Source organism: Pinus tabuliformis, chromosome 5_1 (genome assembly GCF_031772625.1).
Source record: "Pinus tabuliformis cultivar Carrire ecotype Pingquan chromosome 5_1, CPIR1, whole genome shotgun sequence".
NCBI classification, from domain to species: Eukaryota; Viridiplantae; Streptophyta; class Pinopsida; order Pinales; family Pinaceae; genus Pinus; species Pinus tabuliformis.
In genome coordinates this window covers 688,249,111-688,270,177 of record NC_142305.1, presented here as the reverse complement: position 1 = coordinate 688,270,177, position 21,067 = coordinate 688,249,111, and the positions used below count along the sequence as shown (strand labels likewise).

The following is a 21,067-nucleotide window of genomic DNA, read 5'->3' as shown; positions in this document are numbered from 1 at the left end:
TTGCATGGCGTACACCTATCACTCTAGCTGAATCAACTGGAGTGCCCCTGGGATACATCAACACCTGTCCTCCCTTGAACAATACCTCATATCCTCTATCCTCCAAAGCTGAGACGGATATGAGGTTCTTCCTCATCCCTAGCACATAAAGAACATCCGACACCTTCAAGGGAGGTTTGGACTCCCTCTGAAATGTCAGTGTCCCCACCCCGACTGCTCTAACAACTCTGTCATCACCGAGTACTACCTCTATATCAGTGCCACTCTCTGAAAGCTCTGAGAAGTACTCACGGACTCCTGTCATGTGACGTGAAGCCCCACTATCCACATACCAGATACCCGAAGATGCTCCATTAATCGAGGGAAAAGCATGCTCCCTCTGAACCTGTGTGGCAAGTGATCCTGCACTAGAGGACTCATACGCAGTGAACCCAAACTCCCGGTCAAAACAATCTGCAAAGTCCTCAACCTCTGCTGAAGCTGCCAAGCTCTGGTTCTTCCCCTTCTTCTTCTTCTTCTCCGGACACACAACTACATAGTGTCCCATCTTTTGACAATTCCAACGCTTCACCTTGAAATAGTCCTTCTGTTTGTTACCCTGTTTACCTTTACCTTTGCCTTTGCCCCCACCATTGCTTGTGGAAGCCTGCTTCTTCTCTTTGCCTTTCTTGCCTCCTACGAACAATGCTACATCCTCATCCTGCCCAACTGACTTGGCTGCCCCAAGCTGACCTTTCCTGATCTCTGTCTTAATGCAATCATCCCAAAACCTCTCCCATGTGGGAAGAGTCTCACGTGCACAAACCCCATCAGCAAAGTTCATCCATGAACGGGGGAGGCCGTTCACTGCAATCCGCACCAACTCAGTGGGTGGAATGACCTCTCCAACTGCTACCAACTCATCTCTCACATTAGTAATCTTTGTGAGATATCCAGCTGCACTATCATTACCCATCTTAATGGTCTTCAGCTTCTCCTTCAGGACCATTTTCCGGTTCTCATTGGTACTCTGGTAGAGATTGGACAATGTTGTCCACATCTCATAGGCATTTCTCTTTCCTCTCACATGAGGAATGCAATGGTCTTTGACTCCGTCTAGAATCAGTCTCTTACCATTATTGTTCTTTCTATTATAAGCAGCCAACTGAGTAGCATCAGTAGGCACAACAACAGGGTTCTGTGTGGTATGCACCATAATGTCCCAGACTTCTGCCTCCTCAAAGATACTCTGCATTCTCTCCTTCCAAACGTTGTAATTGCTATGCCCATCCAACCTATCCTCCACCCTCAATCCCAATGACATCCTGCTGTCCTAAAACTGAAAAATAGCACTGCTGTAGTAAAGATAAAACTGTTGTTTGTGAAAAATCAGCTTGCTGGAATTTTCTGAGTGAAAAATCAGCAGGCTGTAATTTTCCTCCTTGCTGTCCCAAACTGCACTTCAGCACTCAAGCTCTGATACCATGTAGAAATTTCTCATTTCCCACCCCGGTTTTCAGTTTCACCTTATTTCTCCAAAATAGTTAAATGCCCTTTCCCATATCCATACATTCAACAACAGGAAAATAAATTTTGCTGAAAACACAAATTCTGGAAATATAACAGAATGCTGGAAAATGCAGAAATAAATATCAGCACATACAAATAGCCATTTAACACATTTAAACACAGTGATTTTTGGTCAAGGTGACCCTGGAAAAACCCCCTACAACTCTTGGGGAAAACCAGTTCGAAAGCTCTTTATTTCTAGAAAATGCTTTTACAGTAAGAGAAATATTCAGCAAAAAATCAGCAAGCAAACTTTTACAACTTATCTCGTTTTCCGTGCCTCACAGCCAACTGGAAAACTTGCAAACAGCAAAATAGAACAGCAATAAATGTTGTACGGCCTCCTCGATTTTTGTGCCCAAATTTCAGCCTTAAATGTTGTTGTACGAACTGCCTAGAAAAGCGTGCATGCTGCCATAAATGCTGCTGTACAGTTTTCCTCGATTTCTATGCAGAAAACAGTAGTACGGATTTCTGCCTAGAAAAGGGTGCCAAGGTACAGCCACTTGCTATACGGCCTTCCTTGAAAAATGTGCCAGCAAACTTCAGATTTTCTGCTCCTTGATTTCTGTGCTAACTTGTTGTATGGCCTCCTTGGAATATGAACCAAAACTGTTGTACGGCCTTTCTAGAAAATTGTGCCCAAAACTTGCCTTTCATTGTGTGCTAACTCAACTATACGGACTTGCTGAAACGCTGCCTTGGAATGTGTGCCAAGCTGCTGCCTCCTTCTCCTCATTGTCCAGAAATCTCCCTTGCTCTCTTGCTCTCCTTCTCTCAATCTGCTCATGAAAGAATGAATGACCTTTTCCTCCTTTCCCTCCTTTAATCTAACTCTAAGTGACTTTTGGGGAATCCCTAAATCCAATGGCTGAAATAGATTGAAATCTAGGGCTGAGATTAAATGATCATTTAAATCTCACTTTCTATTTTTTAATTCACCCCACTTTAATAAAGGCCCACTTAGTCATTTATTTCCAAAGTCACTTTTCCTTTCTAATTTTACATTGACTTTATTAAAGTCACTTTAAAATTAGACTTTAGTAACTTTATCACTTAAAGTCACTTTTAAATTAGATTTGACTTTATAAAAAATTTAAAGTCACTTTAGGAGAAAAATAAAATTCTTTTGGACACTTTTCCCTAGGCCAAAGATCAAAGCCTTAGGGAACCACCTGTCCTCCGATACCAAATTTCAACAGAACACACTGAGAGGGAGACCAGTTAGTTTAATTTCTTGAGCGGGGTTAGCTGAGAAATTGAACCAGTGGTCTGGAGAGCAGTCAAGAGGCAGCAAGTACGGAACAGAGAGACGGGAGATCAGCACAGAGGCAGAAAAGGCAGACGTAGGGCCAGAGGAAGCCACATAGAGGCAGCAGAGACTGCGCAGAGCCAGCAGGGCTTGCATCATCCATGCAGAGGCTGCAGGAGTGACGCAGAAGGCCAGAGAGGCTATGCAAAGTCTCAACAGGCTGACGCAGAGGGTTTTAGGTCACACAGAGGTCAATAGGGCTGACGTTGGGTTTAGAAGAAGTGCTATAAAATTTGTCTATCTATGGGTAAGCCAGTTTGGCACCCTGTTGTACTAGAAAACTGTTGAATAATAAAACCCTCCCTTGCTGCACTAGTTTTCCCACATTAGCTTTTTCCAGGGACATTAGTCTAAAATCATTGTGTAAATGTGTTGATTCTTATGCATATGTTTGTTTCTGTATTACGATGTGATATCTGCAGTAGTATTTATTTTAATTTTTATTGAAGTAATTTCATGAATAGCTAATGGTGAAATAAGTAGGAAAAGTAAATCAGTTGTTGCAGTGATAGAATTTTCACATGGTATCAAAGCAAGTAATCATAAATAGAAAGGGGAAATCAGTTATGGGTCGAAACCACGATGCAGAGTCATCCACCTTAGGGGACTCACGCAGATTTTCAGAAGATTGCACAAAAGAAAGAGATTTCAATTTCTCTATATTGGCTTCTAGGCTAGAAGAAGAAGTGGCGTGCATGACTAGTGCTGCATCATCATAAGTATGTATATAGACAGTGGAGCCTTGTGGCATATTACGAGAATCAGGGAGTGTTTCTCAGAATATCGAGAAGAGAAGATGAACTTTTAGATCACCATGGGGAACAAGGCAAAGTGTACTCCAGTAGGAAAGGGTACCATAGTTTTTCAGACAGAATCGGGAGAGCAGTTCCGTGCCACAAATGTGCTGCATGTACCAGGATTGGGGATGAACTTACTTTCCGTGTCACAACTACAAGGCAAGGGCTATGACGTCTACTTCATCAAGGAAAAGGTATACGTCAAACACTCGAGCTGGAAAAAGAAAGTGCAGATCAAGATCAAAAGTAATCGGTTGTATAGATTACAACTAGAACCACCAATGGCACTAATAGGCAGTGATGGGGACAAGGACTTGAACGAACTATGGCACAGAAAGATGGGTCACTTGCACCATGGAGCTCTGAGAATTCTTAGGAGCACTGTAACAGGAGTTCCAGATCCAAGTACGGAACGAGATGATGTATGTAGGGGATGCACTCTAGGAAAGTATGCCAAGGTGGCATTTCCTAGGAGCAAACACAGGGCCAAGAGTGTACTAGGATTGATACACTCAGATATCTGCGGACTTATGTCCGTCAAATCTCTAAGCGGTGCCGAGTATTTCCTTACCTTCATTGATGACCACTCGAGGAAAACTTGGATTTATTTTCTGAAAACCAAGGATGAGGTTTTCTGTCGATTCAAGGAGTTCAAGGCTCTGGTGGAGAGTCTGACTGGGAAGAAAATAGAAGTATTGCGCTCAGGTAATGGTGGAGAGTATGTCGATAAGGACTTCACTAATTATTGCACTAAGAAGGGCATCAAAAGAGAGTGGACAACTCCCTACAATCCGGAGCAGAATGGGGTGGCACAAAGAAAAAAAGGACTATTGTAGAAGCAGCTAGGGCCATGCTGTATGATCAGGATATGCCAAAATTCCTGTGGGCGGAAGCATGCAACACAGTTGTCTACGTTCAGAACAGGACTCCTCATCGGGCATTGGGCAAGATTACTCCAGAGAGTCTTCACTGGGAAGAGGCCTGAAGTCAATCATTTCAGGATATTTGGGAGTTTAGCATATTGCAACATACCTAAAGAAAAGAGGAAGAAGTTGGATCAGACTGCAAAAAAGGGATATCTGGTGGGATATAGCAAGAACGCTAAGGCATACAGAATCTATCTTCCAGGGAGCATAAAGGTAGTAGTACGACGAGATGTAAAGTTCATGGAGGACAGAGATTTCAAAAGATCTCGCAAAATGCCTTCTGAGGAGCAGTCGAAAGAGGATCCGTTGGTCATGCCTCTTCAACCAACGGAAGTGAAGAATTCTTCCTCAGGTCAGGAAGATTCTCAGGATGAGGAGGAGGAGCGAACAAAAGCACCTGCTGGCAGAGGAAGAACTAGCAGGGAACTTCGTCAGATTCTACGTGATGTAGAGAACTTCATCGGTGAGCCAAGGAACAGTAAGAGGGAGCGAAAATAGCCAGACAGATATCAGGCATTAGTAGCTCAGGATGGAGAGCCTACCAGTTTCAAGGAGGCAGCTCAGCATCAGGTCTGGCTAGATGCGATGGTAGAGGAGTATAACTCCATAATGGTGAACGATGTCTAGGAGGTGGTGTCAAGGCCTCAAGACAAATTTGTGGTAGGTTCAAGATGGATCTACAAGATCAAATATGCTGCAGACGACAGTGTTAAGAAATACAAGGCCAAGTTTGTGGCTAAGAGGTATGCTCAAAAGGAAGGGATTGACTATGAGGAAACCTTCGCCCCAGTATCCAGGTATACATCTATTAAGACCGTGATATCTCTTGCAGCCCAGATGGGATGGGAGATCCATCAAATGGATGTCAAGACGGCATTTCTGAACGGGGTAATAGAAGAAGAGGTATACATTGAACAACCAAAGGGCTTTGAAACTCATGAGAAGAAGTCTCATGTATGCAGACTGAAGAAAGCCTTGTATGGGCTGAAGCAGGCACCGAGAGCGTGGTATGGTCGAATAGATGGCTACTTGCAAAAGATGGGGTTTGTCAAGAGTGACGCGGATCTGAATCTCTACTATCTAGTCGTAGAGAACGAGCCGCTTATCTTAGTATTATATGTGGATGATCTCTTTCTGACAGGATCATCCAAACTCATTGAGGACTGCAAGAAGAATCTAGCCACAGAGTTCGATATGAAGGATCTGGGACGAATGCACTACTTCCTAGGGTTGGAAGTTTGGCAGCAGAAAGGAGAAATCTTCCTTGGGCAAGGGAGGTATGCTACAGAAATCCTGAAAAGGTTCGGGATGGGAGACTGTAGACCTATGGCTACGCCAATGATCACCAACTGGAAGAAGATTGATGCATCAGAAGACAAGGATGTCGATCCCACCCTATACCGATAGCTCATAGGGTCCCTGATGTATCTGGTCAATACCAGGCCAAATATTTGCTACGCTGTCAACACCCTTAGTCAGTTCATGGTGGAACCAAAGAGGGCACACTGGGCAGCAGCCAAACACGTTCTCAAGTATTTATAGGGAACAATTGATTATGGGCTCTTATACACCAAGGGGAAGGATATCAAGTTGAGTGGATTTACTGATGTGGATTGGGCAGGAAGTTCAGTGGATCAGAAAAGTACCTCTAGGTATTGTTTCAAAATTGGATCAAGAATGACCTCCTGGTGCAGTAGGTAACAGAAGTTCGTGGCTCTGAGCTCATATGAGGCAGAATATATGGCAGCAAGCACAGCTTCATGTGAGGCCATATGGCTTAGAAAACTGTTGGTGAACCTATTCAGAAGAAATATGGAGGCGACTAGGATCATGTGTGATAATCAGAGTTGCATCAAACTCTCTGAGAATCCAGTGTTTCATGATAGGTCGAAGCATATTGATATCCAGTGTCACTTTGTCAGAGACTATATCCAACGAGGAGCTGTACAGTTGAGCTACACTCCTACAGGAGAACAGGTGGTAGATATCCTCACCAAGGCCCTTGGAAAGTCAAAATTTGACTACTTCAGGGAAAAGATGGGGATGGTAAAGAACCCCTTTCAGAAGTAGAAATGAGTGTGTTAGCAGCACGAATGAAGAGGGAGTTGCAGTGCAGATGCAGTGTTGGGAGAAAGGACCAGCAGCAGCACAGATGCAGAGGGAGTTGCAGTGCGGATGCAGTGTTGGGAGAAAGGACCAACAGTAGCACAGATGCAGAGGGAGTTGTCGTACAAATGCAGCAGTGGCAGTAGAAGAGTCATGGGTAGCAGTACAGGATGCAGCAATGCAGAGAATGTTGGGAAGGGAGGCTTAACATTAGCACAGGGACCGATGTCGGATGACCAGGGTGATACTCAATGAGGAGTATTACTAGAGCACAGTCTTCGCTAAGAGGGAGTGTTGATTTGGGGTAGCATCGAATGTGCTCTAGCCACGAAAATTGGTGGAAAGGCTAAAGCACATGAGATCTCCAATACCTAGAAAGGGTTTGGGCAGATTCTAAACAGTTTAGGAGATATTAAAATAATTAATATTTTTAATGTGTATTAATATAAAACTGTGTTAGAATGGTCCAAAAGTCATGGATTAAGCCAGAGCTAATCTTAGCCGTTGATTAGGGACTTAATCTCGGCCGTTGATTTGTCAACGAGAAACGTAGAAGAGGAGGCTTGAGGGTCACTTGGAGAACACACTGAGGGAGACCAGTCAGTTCAATTTCTGGAGCGGGGTTAGCTAAGAAATTGAACCAGTGGTTTGGAGAGTAGTCAGGAGGCAGCAAGTACGGAACAAAGATACAAGAGATCAGCACAGAGGCAGAAAACGCAGACGCAGGGCCAGAGGAAGCCACGTAGAGGCAACAAAGACTGTGCAAAGCCAGCAAGGCCTACGTCATCCACGCAAAGGCTGTAGGAGTGATGCAGAAGGCCAGAGAGGTTGCGTAGAGTCTCAACAGGCTGACACAAAGGGTTTCAAGTCACGCAGAGGTCAGTAGGGCTAACACTGGGTTCAGAAGAAGTGTTGGAAAATTTGTCTATCCGTGGGTAAGCCAGTTTGGCACCCTGTTGTACTAGAAAATTGCTGAATAATAAAATCCTCCCTTGTTGCACCAGTTTTCCCACATTGGGTTTTTCTGGGGACATTAGTCCAAAATAACTGTGTCAATGTGTTGATTCTTGTGCATATGTTTGTTTCTGTATTACGGTGTGATATCTGCAATTTTAATGTTTATAGAAGTAATTTCATGAATAACTTATGGTGAAATAAGTAGGAAAAGTAAATCAATCGTTGCAGTGATAGAATTTTCACAGTTAATGTACCTTATTATAGATGACCCACCTTCATATGATGTGTAAACTAGATGAAATAAAACACTGATCGAAGCATCGATGGAAGGTTGTTGAGGCTAGCTATCTGAGGATCATCATGTTGAAGAATGTAACTAGGTTCGTTCTTCATATTTGTATTTGAGTCATTATGAAATGTATTTATCAAAGAATGAAAAAAAAATTATTATTATTGCAATGACTTATTAAAGCATGGGTTCCATGCTTGGATCATCATTTTATAGGTCAAAGTACCCATTGAGGCCTTCTAGGTTTTATATTGAATCGTTAGAGTCATTGTCCATTTAATGAGACCCTTCTTGGGCTTTTGAATCATGTAAAAAGAATTATTATTGAGTCAAATATGTAATTTGTCACCTCCACACCAAGTCGGCATTTGTCTGATGAAGTCGGCCTACATGAGGACAAGTCGACCCACAGAAGAGGCTATATATACAAGTGTAGTTCGATCCATTTTCTCACCAACTCAACAAGTTCGGTACACAAGAAGGAAGTGCAGAAAAGTGCAAAGTTGGAGAAGAACAAGTCGAAGTTTTTGGGCTATCTCTATCTCTCTTTCGTACGAAGTTACTGTGTTGTTGTTGGGGTCAAAGATCTGTCGCTGGGTAGGTTGAAGTTATGGAGTTGTTGGGGTTGATGTTCTGCTGCTACATAGGTCGAAGCTCTGTTGCTGGATAGGTCAAAGGTCTACTGCTGCAGGGTCGAAGATCTAAATCGAAGTTGCTGGAAGGAAGGGTTGACTTGGTGATTGGAGGTAGTTTGTATCTAGGTCAAAGAGTCTTGGATTATCTAGTCTTTTCTTGTGAAAACTACTAAAGGAAGAAGTTTGACTGGACTTTCCTCTAGATAGGGGTTTTTCCCTGGCTGGGTGCCTACATCTTGTGTCTCTTGTTCTCATTATCTTCATACACATATAATTTTGTAATTGCTTGATGAAAGATAATATAATAAAGAAGTAAAAGAAGCCAATAATTCACAAGTAATTATCATCATAGGGTTGTTCACTGGCAAGCTGAACCAATAGGAGAAAAACAATCTCCTTGGGGTTACCCACTTGGGTGGGTAACAATTCGTTTGCAATCCATATTAGAACAAATAAATCATGCAAAATTGTTGTGAAGTACATTTAACAGAAAAACATAGCGAAAGAAATGGCAAACTACATTAAGACTTATGAACAATCTGATGCCAACAATGTTGGAAGTGATACAGCAAGAAGATTGCTTATGCCTTCGTTAGATCCAAATGGAAAGTGGGGGGATATCAATATAGATCTATTCACTTCTCCTACTAGGATACAAAGCAACATGATTGGATTTTTGGGATTGCTGATCATTTTAGCTAGATGACAAGATTTGTTACTAATCTAATGATGCATATTGCAAATATCATGGTTATAATAATACTTAACAAGTATGGGAAGGCAAAGTCATTTCTAGTTATAGATATAGCAACTTTATGGGTCACCTTTGGAAGACTTCCAAATTTGCAATCAACTAAGTTTCAATAGTGATGATATCACTAGAACAAATGGTGAAACTAAGGCTGTAATACATGTAAGGGAAGACTTGATGGTTCATGTGGCAAGAAAACAACAAGTTTAAACAATGAAGGAAATATTCCATTATAGAGTATTCATATACTAATAAATAGCATTTTGCTGTGTGCAGGACTCGTTTCAATTCATGTGTCCCATATCCTAATGATCCATTTGGATTTAGAATAAAAATAATTCGATGAAAAAATCACAATTCGTTTAAAATGACTGAGTAAATGGAATACAAAAGGATTATTGATAGAACCAACTTCAACTCCTACACTTGGTGTATGTCAACATACACACAAATATAGAGATAAATAAAGAGATTTCTGGACAGATGAATGTACTGCTGCTCAGAACTGCCTAACTGCAACTATTCAACCCATTCAACTTATAATATCTAATAACCTTCTCCTAAATTATAACCTATTTCAGATCTAACAGTTTCTCAACGGGTTAAATATCATAGTCGTAGATCAAATAATTATAAGATTTATCCCAAACTAGATTAACCATTTAACTAAGAATGTTTACTAGAATAAGAATTTATAGAAAATTATATTGACCATGATTCTCTAAAATAATATGTAATAGTATACAGCAATTACCACTACTAAGATGATGAAAGCAGTAATGATCGTATAATGTACCTTCATCATCCCTTCCACTTTTCCACTCTTTCCAATTGAACGGAGAACATGATTTAAAAGTCCAATTGATAAGTTAGGTAATGATGGCTCCATCTCTTTCATCATTTTAGTTGTTGTTTTCCAATCTCGCAACCTGTTCAAGAAATACTAGGTGTTCAAATTATGGTCCACATTTACATAAATTGGAATCAGCTATAAGTTTTAGAATAAAAAGAAAGAACCTTGTTGAGACAATCACAAAATATTAGGCAAGAGCGACACAACTCAAATATCCAATAGAATCTTCCACAATAAGAGTAAAGATTACAGTATTTAAGGATGCATGTGCAAGTTTTAAGTGCAATATTTAGAAAATTAGAGTACAATAGCACAATAGTATCTCTATGTGAAATCTTAGAGGCAAACTTCTACAAGACAACTACCAATTTGGGGCACCTTTATCCATGGTTGCCACATGTGTGCTAGGAATGTAATCCCACTTACACTTGAATTTCTGGCTGTTTTTCAACCACAGTATGGCACCTAATCCAGTTCTATATAGCCTCTAGTCTCAAACAACCGTAGTCAAATCTGAAAAACATAATTCTTATGATTGATGTTTTGAGGCTTCTGCGATTAGTGCTTTGTGTGTTGTTTTCTTCCGGAGTTCTCGCATCCATGATTTGATTGAATTGACGTTTTGAGTCCTCCACCATGGCTCATCATCAGGATAGATCAGCAATTGTGTAGGACAGATCTCCTAGGATTTGAAAAAATAGGGATGAGGGATGCATAGGGACAAGCCGACTTTGCCAGACTTATTTTGTAATTAATTATATATATATATATATATATATTATTTTATTTTATTATTATTATTATTATTATTTTAATATTTAACTATGTAATTGAATTTATTTTTTATTTATTTTTTTAATTAATGTAGTTTAATATATATATTTATTACTTATTATTTATTTTTGTTTTTATTTTTATTTTTATTTATTAATTTATTTATGAATAATTATGTTATGTTTGTTATTGTTTTATTTTATACTTAAATTCATTATAGTTTTTGTTCTTGATGTTTAGAGTTATATATAAGTTGATAGGAATATTTAATTTATTCAATATTAATATTAAAATGAATTTTTGGTCATCTGTGGAAATTATATATCTATATTCTATATATATATATATATATATATATATATATATTATTATTATTATTATTATTATTATTATTTTAATATTTAACTATGTAATTGAATTTATTTTTTATTTATTTTTTTTAATTAATGTAGTTTAATATATATATTTGTTACTTGTTATTTATTTTTGTTTTTATTTTTATTTTTATTTATTAATTTATTTATGAATAATTATGTTATGCTTGTTATTGTTTTATTTTATACTTAAATTCATTATAGTTTTTGTTCTTGATGTTTAGAGTTATATATAAGTTGATAGGATTATTTAATTTATTCAATATTAATATTAAAATGAATTTTTGGTCATCTGTGGAAATTATATATTCCTTTTCTTTTGTTCTTCTATCCATTAGGTACTAAACAGAGAACAGGATCACCTAGTGCTATATACTTAAAGAGCTTTGTAATAGAACTCGCCCTGGGGGCGCGGGAATCCAATTAAAGTTCATAGCATGTGAAACACTGCCCCAATGGCAATGCAAGATAGACTCTGCCAAATATGACACCAAAGAGAGACTTGGGAAGATGGGAAGCAAGAAAATTCCATATCAAAACATAACAGAAAAGAATAAGATAGCTTCAGCTGTCCTTCTCGTCTAGTTGCCACTGACAGAAATGTCACGCACTAAATAAGTTTGTTATAAGCATTGTATCAATACCCACAAGTGACGAATCAAGGTCAATGCATTTCATGTAGGATGCAACTCGTCATTTAGTTTAACTAAACGTATTTAGATGAGTTTCCTCACATGATTCCAGTTTTAAAGGAGCGATTTCTCTCTTGCTTCTATGTTTGTTCAAAAGTTAGTAATATGCTTCTATGCCTTCTTAAAAGTACCAGGTAGCTTTATTGCCTAATATCCCTCCCCTTCCACTGGGTATTTTGTTATATCATACTATGTATATTCTTTATGTGAACATGTGTTGGTCAAAATTGTCATTGATGTCAATATGGCATTGTTGGAGATGGCAAATATTCTTGTGATGCATTACCTTTTGAGATGTTGCCCTAGCCTCATTATGCAAAACCTAAAAGGGACCCCTAAGCATGAAGATTGAATCATGATGACAAACTACATTTATATCCCTATCTTGAATGATCTAATAATGCATGATCTAATGATGAACAATGAAGCCCTAGATGCCCATGATCTATCTTGAATGATCTAATAATGCATGGATAAATGATTGGCAAATAGGATGCCCTAAGCCTTAGCCTTGATTAAAGATGCCCATGAAGACATATTGAAAAGGCACCCTAGCCTTATTGAATGATGCTCATGATGCCAGAAGCCCTAATCCTAATGAAGAACACATGTGAAGGACCCCGCATAAATTTGAAGGCCTAGGTCTATGAAGAAAGAACCCTAGCACTGTCCAAAGCATAAAATCCTAAAATAATGATGACAGTTCACAAAATACAATTTTCTTGATGGAAAAATGACCTCACTTAAGGATGAAATTGACACCAGCTTGTAGAGGACATTTTCCTCTTTCCAACGAGCTATTGCACGCCCTCTAACTCCTAGATTGAGAGAAAATGATTTTTTAAGTTAAAATATTATATTCTTTGATGCTAGCCGACCTAAGCCTACCTGTACATGTCGGCTTCTCCTCCAATAGACGTGACTGTTCATTATAACTCAAAATGTGTATAAATAGGTGTACAAACTCCTCATTCTAAGCACAATTTTTCGGTGAAGATCACAAGAATTCAGAGAGAAGGCAAAATGAATTCAGAGAGAAGGCAAAATGCAGGAAGGAGGGTGAGAAAGACTTGATATATCTGTTTTGGGCAAATTCTATTAAAGGTTTTGAGGACAGTCATCTATTACAATTCGGTCTTTGGCACAGAGAACAGTCTTGACTGTGGAAGAATTGCACTATACCTCGTATTTCAGAGCTACAGCAACTTTATAGCTCGGACCAGTAACAAACTTGTGAAGGGTCTGGACTTAGTAATCTATTTCAGAGACTCAGTCTAATAAGGAGGGACAGTCACCTATAACAGTTTGGTTTTTGGCACAGAGAATTGTCTTTAACATATCTCAGCAAATATGTGGAGAATTACACCATACCTCAGATTACATTGCCACCTGTAGGAGCTCATTTAAGGCTCGAATCTGTGATAGCAGTGGACTATTACTTGAAGTCTGTTCACCTGTAGCAGCTCAAACAACTATCCTTCGAACCTGTGAAGACTTATACTGTTATACATTATATCCTCGGAATTGTTACAGTCACTTGAGAGGCTTAGTTTTGAGCTCGGATTAGGTGCTGAAGTATTAAGGAGCAGACTTGGAAGCAGCCCATTGATATCTCTGAAGCAAATTACAGACATCGTTTGGAGCAAGTGTTGAACAGTGAAGTAATTAAAGTTCTGGACAGTGAAGTAATTGGAGCCTTGGGCAGTGTAATTTGGAACTCTTGGAGAACTCTTGGGGCAGCATATTAAAGACACTTTGAAGATTTCTTGAGATAGATTTGAAGGCACCTTTGGAGCAAAATATATCAGAATAGAAGACCTTTGGAGAAAAGTTTTTGAAGAGTACCTTTAAGCTGCTCTTGGTAATCCTTATATTGGGGTAGACTTTTGAAGACTTTTGCGCAGATCTAAAGCAGCTTGTTGGAAGACCTCATTGTATACTGAAGCAGCTTGTTGAAAGACTTCTTAGTAGACCTGAAGCAACTTGTTGGAGACCATTTTGAAGACAACTTTGGATTGAAGATATTTTGAGGAAGTATTGAAGGGTTATTGAAGACAAAGTGAAGACATTATTGGAGACCACGAAGTCGTCATGAGGTGACCTTGGAGATCTTTGTTTGGGTACTATGAAGAGCTGTAGTGACACCTTCATGAGAAGACAAAGTTGTCATTGATGAGCTAAGTGCCTTAGAGATTGTTTGAGGGCAGTGTTGAAGATGAAGATATTGTCAGTGCTCGTTGCAGAAGATATTGGGAGCCATAAAGAATCACTGAACTTATCTTGATGAATTGAAGCATAGGGTTGGAGCCATAGAGGATAGGAGTCCTCAAGAAACCTGTACCAAAGATAGGGTTGGAGCCCTAGGTGTTGGTGCCTCAAAATGACAAGGTTGGAGCCTTGAGAAGATAGGGTTGGAGCCCTAGAGGTTGGAGCCTCGTGAAGTCCAAGTCGGTGGTTGGCAAAATACAGTTTGGACCCTGGAAGATTGGTCTCTTCATCTAGGGTTGGAGCCCTACACTATATTGTACTTGATTATTATAAAGAAGAGGATTGAAGTCCTCATTATTCCTCATTAATAAAAGTATTTATTCTTATTGTTCATTTTGTGTTCTAATTATAAGTGATCTAATTGGTAAAAATAACAATTGAAAAGAAATATTGATTCACCCCCCCCCCTTCTCAGTATTTCCAACAACACGTGTTTTTCTTCAACCAATATAACCATGTTCTTATTCAGTGAGCTTGAGATCTCATTACTGTAATCTACAAGAATTGTGTCTTTTGCTAGGCTATATGGTTTCAGCTAAATGTGGGGTGTACATTTCCTCAGTTAGTAATATCTAATGTGTAACTAGTGGGATTGTAAGAATTTCAAATGCACTGTAAAATCAAAGTTGTAGCTTGGGATTTAAGGCAAAGAGTTTAGTTTATATAACTACATAAGAACAAGAGACCTAGTTAAACAAACTCATGAAGGGGTTCCCTTCCACCATCCTTCAGACCAAAGCTTAACCAAATAAGCATGAGTCTAGTGCCAAATCCTCCATCTTTCATAAGATCTTGTAATGCAACCAGCCATCTAATTAAGCTTACATCAACATTTTTAGATGGAACTGATAGGCATATAAAACTCAACAAAGGCAAAAACAATGCCCACAACAAATTAATTCAATACCCATGAGAATGATCAGCCGTATCAGCATATAAAATTAATTCAATACCCATGAGAATGATCAGCCGTATCAGCATATAAAATTAATTCAATACCCATGGAATGATCAGCTTATACTGGAAATTATAACAATACACATAACCAACACTTTCCCAAAAGAGTAATTATATTTCCTTCATGACTCTGGCCTCTTCTCCAAGACCCATGAGGCCATTTAAAACAAACTGACATGGCCAGAAAATTAAATTACATAACAGAGGCAGAATTATTCCCTCTCCATTACATTATATGGCTGTAACAGCTACGAATATATACCAATGGCCAGGAATGCCCTTCTAAGAACTTCCAGCCTTTTATCTTCAGGAATATAAGTACATAATTCTCATATACAGCATTAAACTTTAGTAGATCAGTAATAAAATCTATAATATTTATCTGTCTGAAAATTGTCCACTGACTATAGAAGAAGAATGTTCCACACAACCATAGATTCTCTGCTACACCAGTTCTCTCTGCAGCAAAGGCCACCCCCAAGCTGAGGCTATGAATTCACAAGGGGCACACTCTCCCCATAGCTGACTCTAAGTTCTCTCTTCACAGCACAATTCCCAAGCCCATGGCCATTAATCAGACCTACAGCAATTCCCAATGCACACCCTTCTTCCCCATCAACCTACACAAAAAATCGGATCCCCTTCTCTGCTCAGTGGTCCATGTTACCCACCAAAAGTCAGTAACCCAATAGGAAAAAAGTTTCTCCTATATTGGACAGCCAGCCAGCCAGCAGCCCTACATATTGATACGTACATGATAATATGCCACATTTATATGCCATTTGCACTGGTCAGGCACCCCTCACCATCCGGCATTCCTCTTGAAAGAAGGTGGGTTACCACTCGGCAGGTACTTTAACCATTTTGCAATCAAGTGTTTTTATTTAATGTTTTGGGCATTCTAATATGGATAAAGGGGTGATTTGGATGATTGACTGATCTTTAATGTAAACTTGTTCTCTCACCTTACCAAGGGGGTTAGTCTTTGGCCCTAGTCCAATTGGACCTCCTCTGAGGCCTGGGGGTTATAAGAGGACTTGGGAAACTTCGATTGAAGTAGTGTGTCCATGGCCAATCCATACTTACCACTCTTCACCATTCCCTTGATTTCACATCCATCCATTGGGTCTACTGTCATTGGTTCATTGGGATTGGCACCCTCACATCCACATCCTTGACTCAAGGCCGGAAACTTTTCCTTGGAGGTTGACACAACTAAAAGAAAGATAAAATCATAAGATGGCCAGAATAAAAGAAAAAGAAAAATCAAAATGCAAAAGATGGTCGAGACATTGATTAGCGTGTGGGCAAAAGCCTAACATGATCTCTACATGGCTCATTAGCCATCACCCAATTCTTGAGCACTACATGTGTTAATTTTAGTTAACAATGGTATGTTCTATGCTTAGCACAATTACTCCAATGTTCCTTTAGCAGCCCAATGACAATTTCCAATTTAGTTTTCCAATAGCAATCACATTGACAGCAATTGTAGATAGAACATGAATAACAAAATGTAGAAGACAAGCCAACATAAGAGGACACTAGATTTGGTGGATGCCAAGGAAAAACCCCAAGATGGGGAAAACCCTTTGATCAATTCTTCTTATTATTATATCAAATGTTCAACAAAGAGAGAGAGAGAGTACAAAAAGTCAAAATTCACTTGCCAAATCAAAGTCAAAACAGCCCTGTCAAATCAGCGGTCATATTCAACCCTAACCAGAAAGTCAAAGATGGTCAACACAGCAGCAAAACATCCCCTTCGAAGCTCGGTCAAAGGTGGTCAAACTCAGCCTCTTTAGCTAGTCAAAGTCAGCCCAAAACAGTCATCCAAACAGCAGTGAAACCCGGTCAACCTGAAATCAACTCTACATTCAACGCAAGTCAAAGTGCCCAGAAATTCTTGATTTCTGTGCCAAACAGTATGGCCTGCCAAAAATGAAATTTTCCCAGAAAAAAATCGCAGTCAAAGGATGAGTCAAAGTGCTGGTCAATGTTGGTCAAACCCTGCAATAGCTTTGAAATTTCGACTCTGTAATCTGCCCAGAAATTCATCCTCCTTTCCAGCCACACATGTGAGATAAGAGTTGTCCAATAGCTGCCAATTTTAACACTCCCTCTCAATTAGGGAGAATTCAACCTGCCAATCCATCCATCATCATCGATCATCATGCCATCCTGTCGTCATGTACCATCTCTGTATCTTGTCTCTACTCTGTTGAACATCGATATAGATAATGAAGAAGAATCGATCGAGAGTGATATTGAAAAGTGTTACTAGGTTCAGTGTTCATAATGACATGTAAATATGATTTTATGTAATGAGATGTAAATAAGAAAAATAAAATTATTTTATTGACTTGCTTCATGGGTTTCATGAGCAAGGGATTTTGCTTTTGTGTCAAGACTCCCATTGAGAGTCTTAAGGATTTATTTTTCATCTAGTCATAAAATTTGACGGTCATTGTCATGTAATAAAGTCATGTTACACTTTGTGAAAGGTCAATCTTGTCTATGTAAAGTATCCTCCAAGAACTTGTCATCTATCCTCTTCAAGTCAGCCTACAACGATGAAGGAACTCTCTAGAATAAGTCGGCCTAACCTCCAGCAGTCATGTCGGCCTAAAGGACATGGTATGAGGTGTATATATAAGCACACTCAGTCTACATTTTTCGATCAAGCAACTCAACTTGAATTCGGTGAAGGAAAATTGTGGAGCAAAGGTGAAGCAGAAGTGCGAAGAAGGAGATTTCTTCTAAGCAGTGAAGAAGAGTTTCTTCTAGGGCAGCAAAAGACATTCTTCTGGACCAACGAAGAAGGAGGTTTCTTCTGGGCAGGGAAGAAGAGATTCTTCTTGGGCAGCGAAGAGGAGGTTTCTTCTGGGGCAATGAAGGAGAAGTTTCTCCTAGGGCAGCAAAGGAAGGATTCTTCTAGGAGACCGAGATATAGATCTAGAGACCAAGATTCTCTAGAGGAAGCCAGTGATATCCTAGAGACTGAGTTTCTCTAGAGGAAGTCTAGGAAGGAGTGTGAAGGATAGAGAACGAGTTTCTCTAGAAGGAGCCGAGGAGAGCAATTCAAGATTAAGAAGAAAGGCAAGGAAGGGAAGAGGCAGAGCATCAAGGTTAGTGACAAGGTTCTTGGGAGAATATTAGAGTCAAAGGTTTGTGTCATGGTATTGGTACTTATCAATTGAAGATCTAGAAGAAGAATTTTGATCGAGTTTTCCTCTTGAGAAGTGAGAGGTTTTGGCCCTGGCTGAGAAGCCTACATACTGTGTCACTTGTCTTTTATTATGCATATTGGTAATTGTCTTCATGAGAAGAACAATTGATAAGCTAACAAAAAGAAGACTATAAGTTAAGAAGTAAAAGTATATCACAAGCAATTATCAAGCAGAGAAATATTGTAACTCTGAATGCGCTAGATTTCTCAACATGGTATCAAAGCTTAGGTGTTGAAAACAAGAAGGGGCATTCAAAGCAAGTGGACACAAAAGAATTGAACTTCAAAGAAGGATCAAGCAATCAAGATCTACCAAATCCCTAGATCGAAGAATACTCCAAGCAAGAGTCTTGAAATTATCTTCAAGAAAGTAGTAGGAAGAAAGATCGAAGCCCTAGAAGCACTTCAAAGATCATCACTTATACATCATGAAAAGAGTGGAAGCTCTTCAAGAGAGAAGGAAGACTAGGACATTCAAAAAGGATCGTGAATAAAGCTCTCCCTCATCAATCACTCAAGTAAGTCTACGACTATATCTGATAATATCAAAATGTATTTTTGCAAGGAAAGCAATAAATTGGTTGGGGCTATAAATTTCCTTGCATGGAAGAAAAGGACAGACCTAAATCTTATTGAAAATGAGGTCATGGATCACATCAAGGGATCGGTAACCCAACCTCCAAAGGAAGATACTCAAGCACATGCTAGATACATGAAGGGAGAAGTGAGAGCCCAAAGGATTCTTATAGAATCTATAAAAGACTCTCTAATCCCATATGTATCAAAGTTGGAAACTGCAAAAGCTATATATGACAAATTGGTAGAGTTTTTTTTCGTAAGTACTGCAGGAGAAGTAATCTCATTAAGGAAAGAACTCTACAAACTAAAGATATCCAAGGAAGATGGAATAGCCTCATACTTCATGAGGATATCAAAAATTCGAGATCAACTACAAGAACTAGGAGAAGCCATGTCTGATAGGGAGATGACCACAGTGGTACTAAATGCACTACCGGAAGAATGGGGTAACTTCACTTCAAGCTTATATGGGAAGAAAGAGACTACTCCATTTCAAGATCTATGGTCACTCTGTAAAATCGAAGAAACCAGACTGAAGGCAAAGGTTGATGTCGAGCCAATGAGCATAATCAAGCATACACTGCTATGACAAGAGAGAGGGAAATTTGGAAAAAATAAATCCTCAAAAGAAAAGGAGGAACATGGATAAGAAAAGATGTTATGGATGTCAAGAACTTGGGCACTATAGAAGAGATTGTCCTAAACGTAGTAAGGACAAGAGGAATAGGGAAGAAGCCCACATTACTGAAGAAGTGAAAGAGCCTAAGTCAAAGAAATGTAAGAATGAAGAAGTAAAAGATCTCTACTATGACTGAGATGATCTTCTTCATTGAAAGGTACTTTTCACTTGTAAATTATATATAGGAAGCAATGTATATAAGTTAGGATGCATCTGATTAGAAAATAGCATCATGGTAGAAGCATTAGAAGTAAGAACTCGTGACATGAGTAGCAGAAATAAAGTCTGAAAGAAATTCTATTTACAAAGAATGGAAGCTTTTGGAAACCTCATTGAAATAGCAAAGGTCATCATCGATTGGGATCATGATAATATGCAATGAAGGTAGAAGGCATTCAACATCCAAAGTCCAAGAAGATTTGACTAGAAGATCTCCCGAAAGGATGTGAAGACTCTGATGGAAGTCGGAAAAAGATAGAGACCCTTGACAATGGATATTAGTGGGAGATGTGTCAATCTGCATGCAGGATGCTGATACCTACAGAAGATGTCATGGTGAAAGATCATCACAAAGGTAATTTTGATTTAAAGTGTTCATTTATTTTTGAACTAATATCTGGATGGGCTTATGTAGGACTGCCAAAGGGAAATTTGTGGATGACTTCCAAGCAGACCATATAGAAGGATGTAATGTCCTTCCGAAAAATATGGCATGAAAGCAGAATGACATGAAGCAAATCCAGATGGAAAATCTAATGGATCACTTTCTGATGAGTTAAGGACATGACTAACTCATGGATAAAAGTGATGGATGATTTGTGCCCTATGTAGAAGTTCCCAAAGATGAAGACTCCTTAACGAAGAAGAAATTCATGACATTGAAGGAAGGAGTTCTTCAAGCAGCTAGTTGTTTCAAGATCTCCACATGAGAAGTTGCAATAGGTCCCCGGTTAAAAGGGAGCCTGAAAAGAAGTTTCTTACTTGCAAGAAAATTGAAAAATTCCTAAGCAGAGAGCTTAGGTACATTCTTTTGTGATAGGAATGAGTGTTGGAATTTTTAAGTCTAACTATTAGAAATACTTCATGTACTTTCTGATTTATTTTTGCCTACTTGTTCTGTTAAATTAACAAGTTATTTACCATGTAAATACTGAAAATAAATACAAGTACATGCTCAACACGTTACAGATCATCAACTGAAGGAAAAACAAGCACACAAGTGACATCGTTGTTTTTGGACCAATGTCCCTGGAAAAACCCAATGCGGGAAAATCGGTGCAACTATCTGAGGGTTTTATTATTAAGCAGGTTCAGAACACAATCTGGGTGCCACACTGGCTC

General features: G+C 39.1%; 1 protein-coding gene across 2 annotated transcripts in view; it reads right to left on the bottom strand.

The window, feature by feature from the left end:
• EMB2654 (Tetratricopeptide repeat (TPR)-like superfamily protein) overlaps positions 1–21,067 on the bottom strand; it is a 487,353-nt gene that overhangs the window by 187,204 nt on the left and 279,082 nt on the right. For both annotated transcript variants that reach the window (XM_089432755.1, XM_089432756.1), the window contains exon 7: positions 10,118–10,250. In XM_089432755.1, coding sequence (XP_089288881.1) covers positions 10,118–10,250 — 133 coding nt within the window. The remainder of the gene's footprint in view (positions 1–10,117; positions 10,251–21,067) is intronic.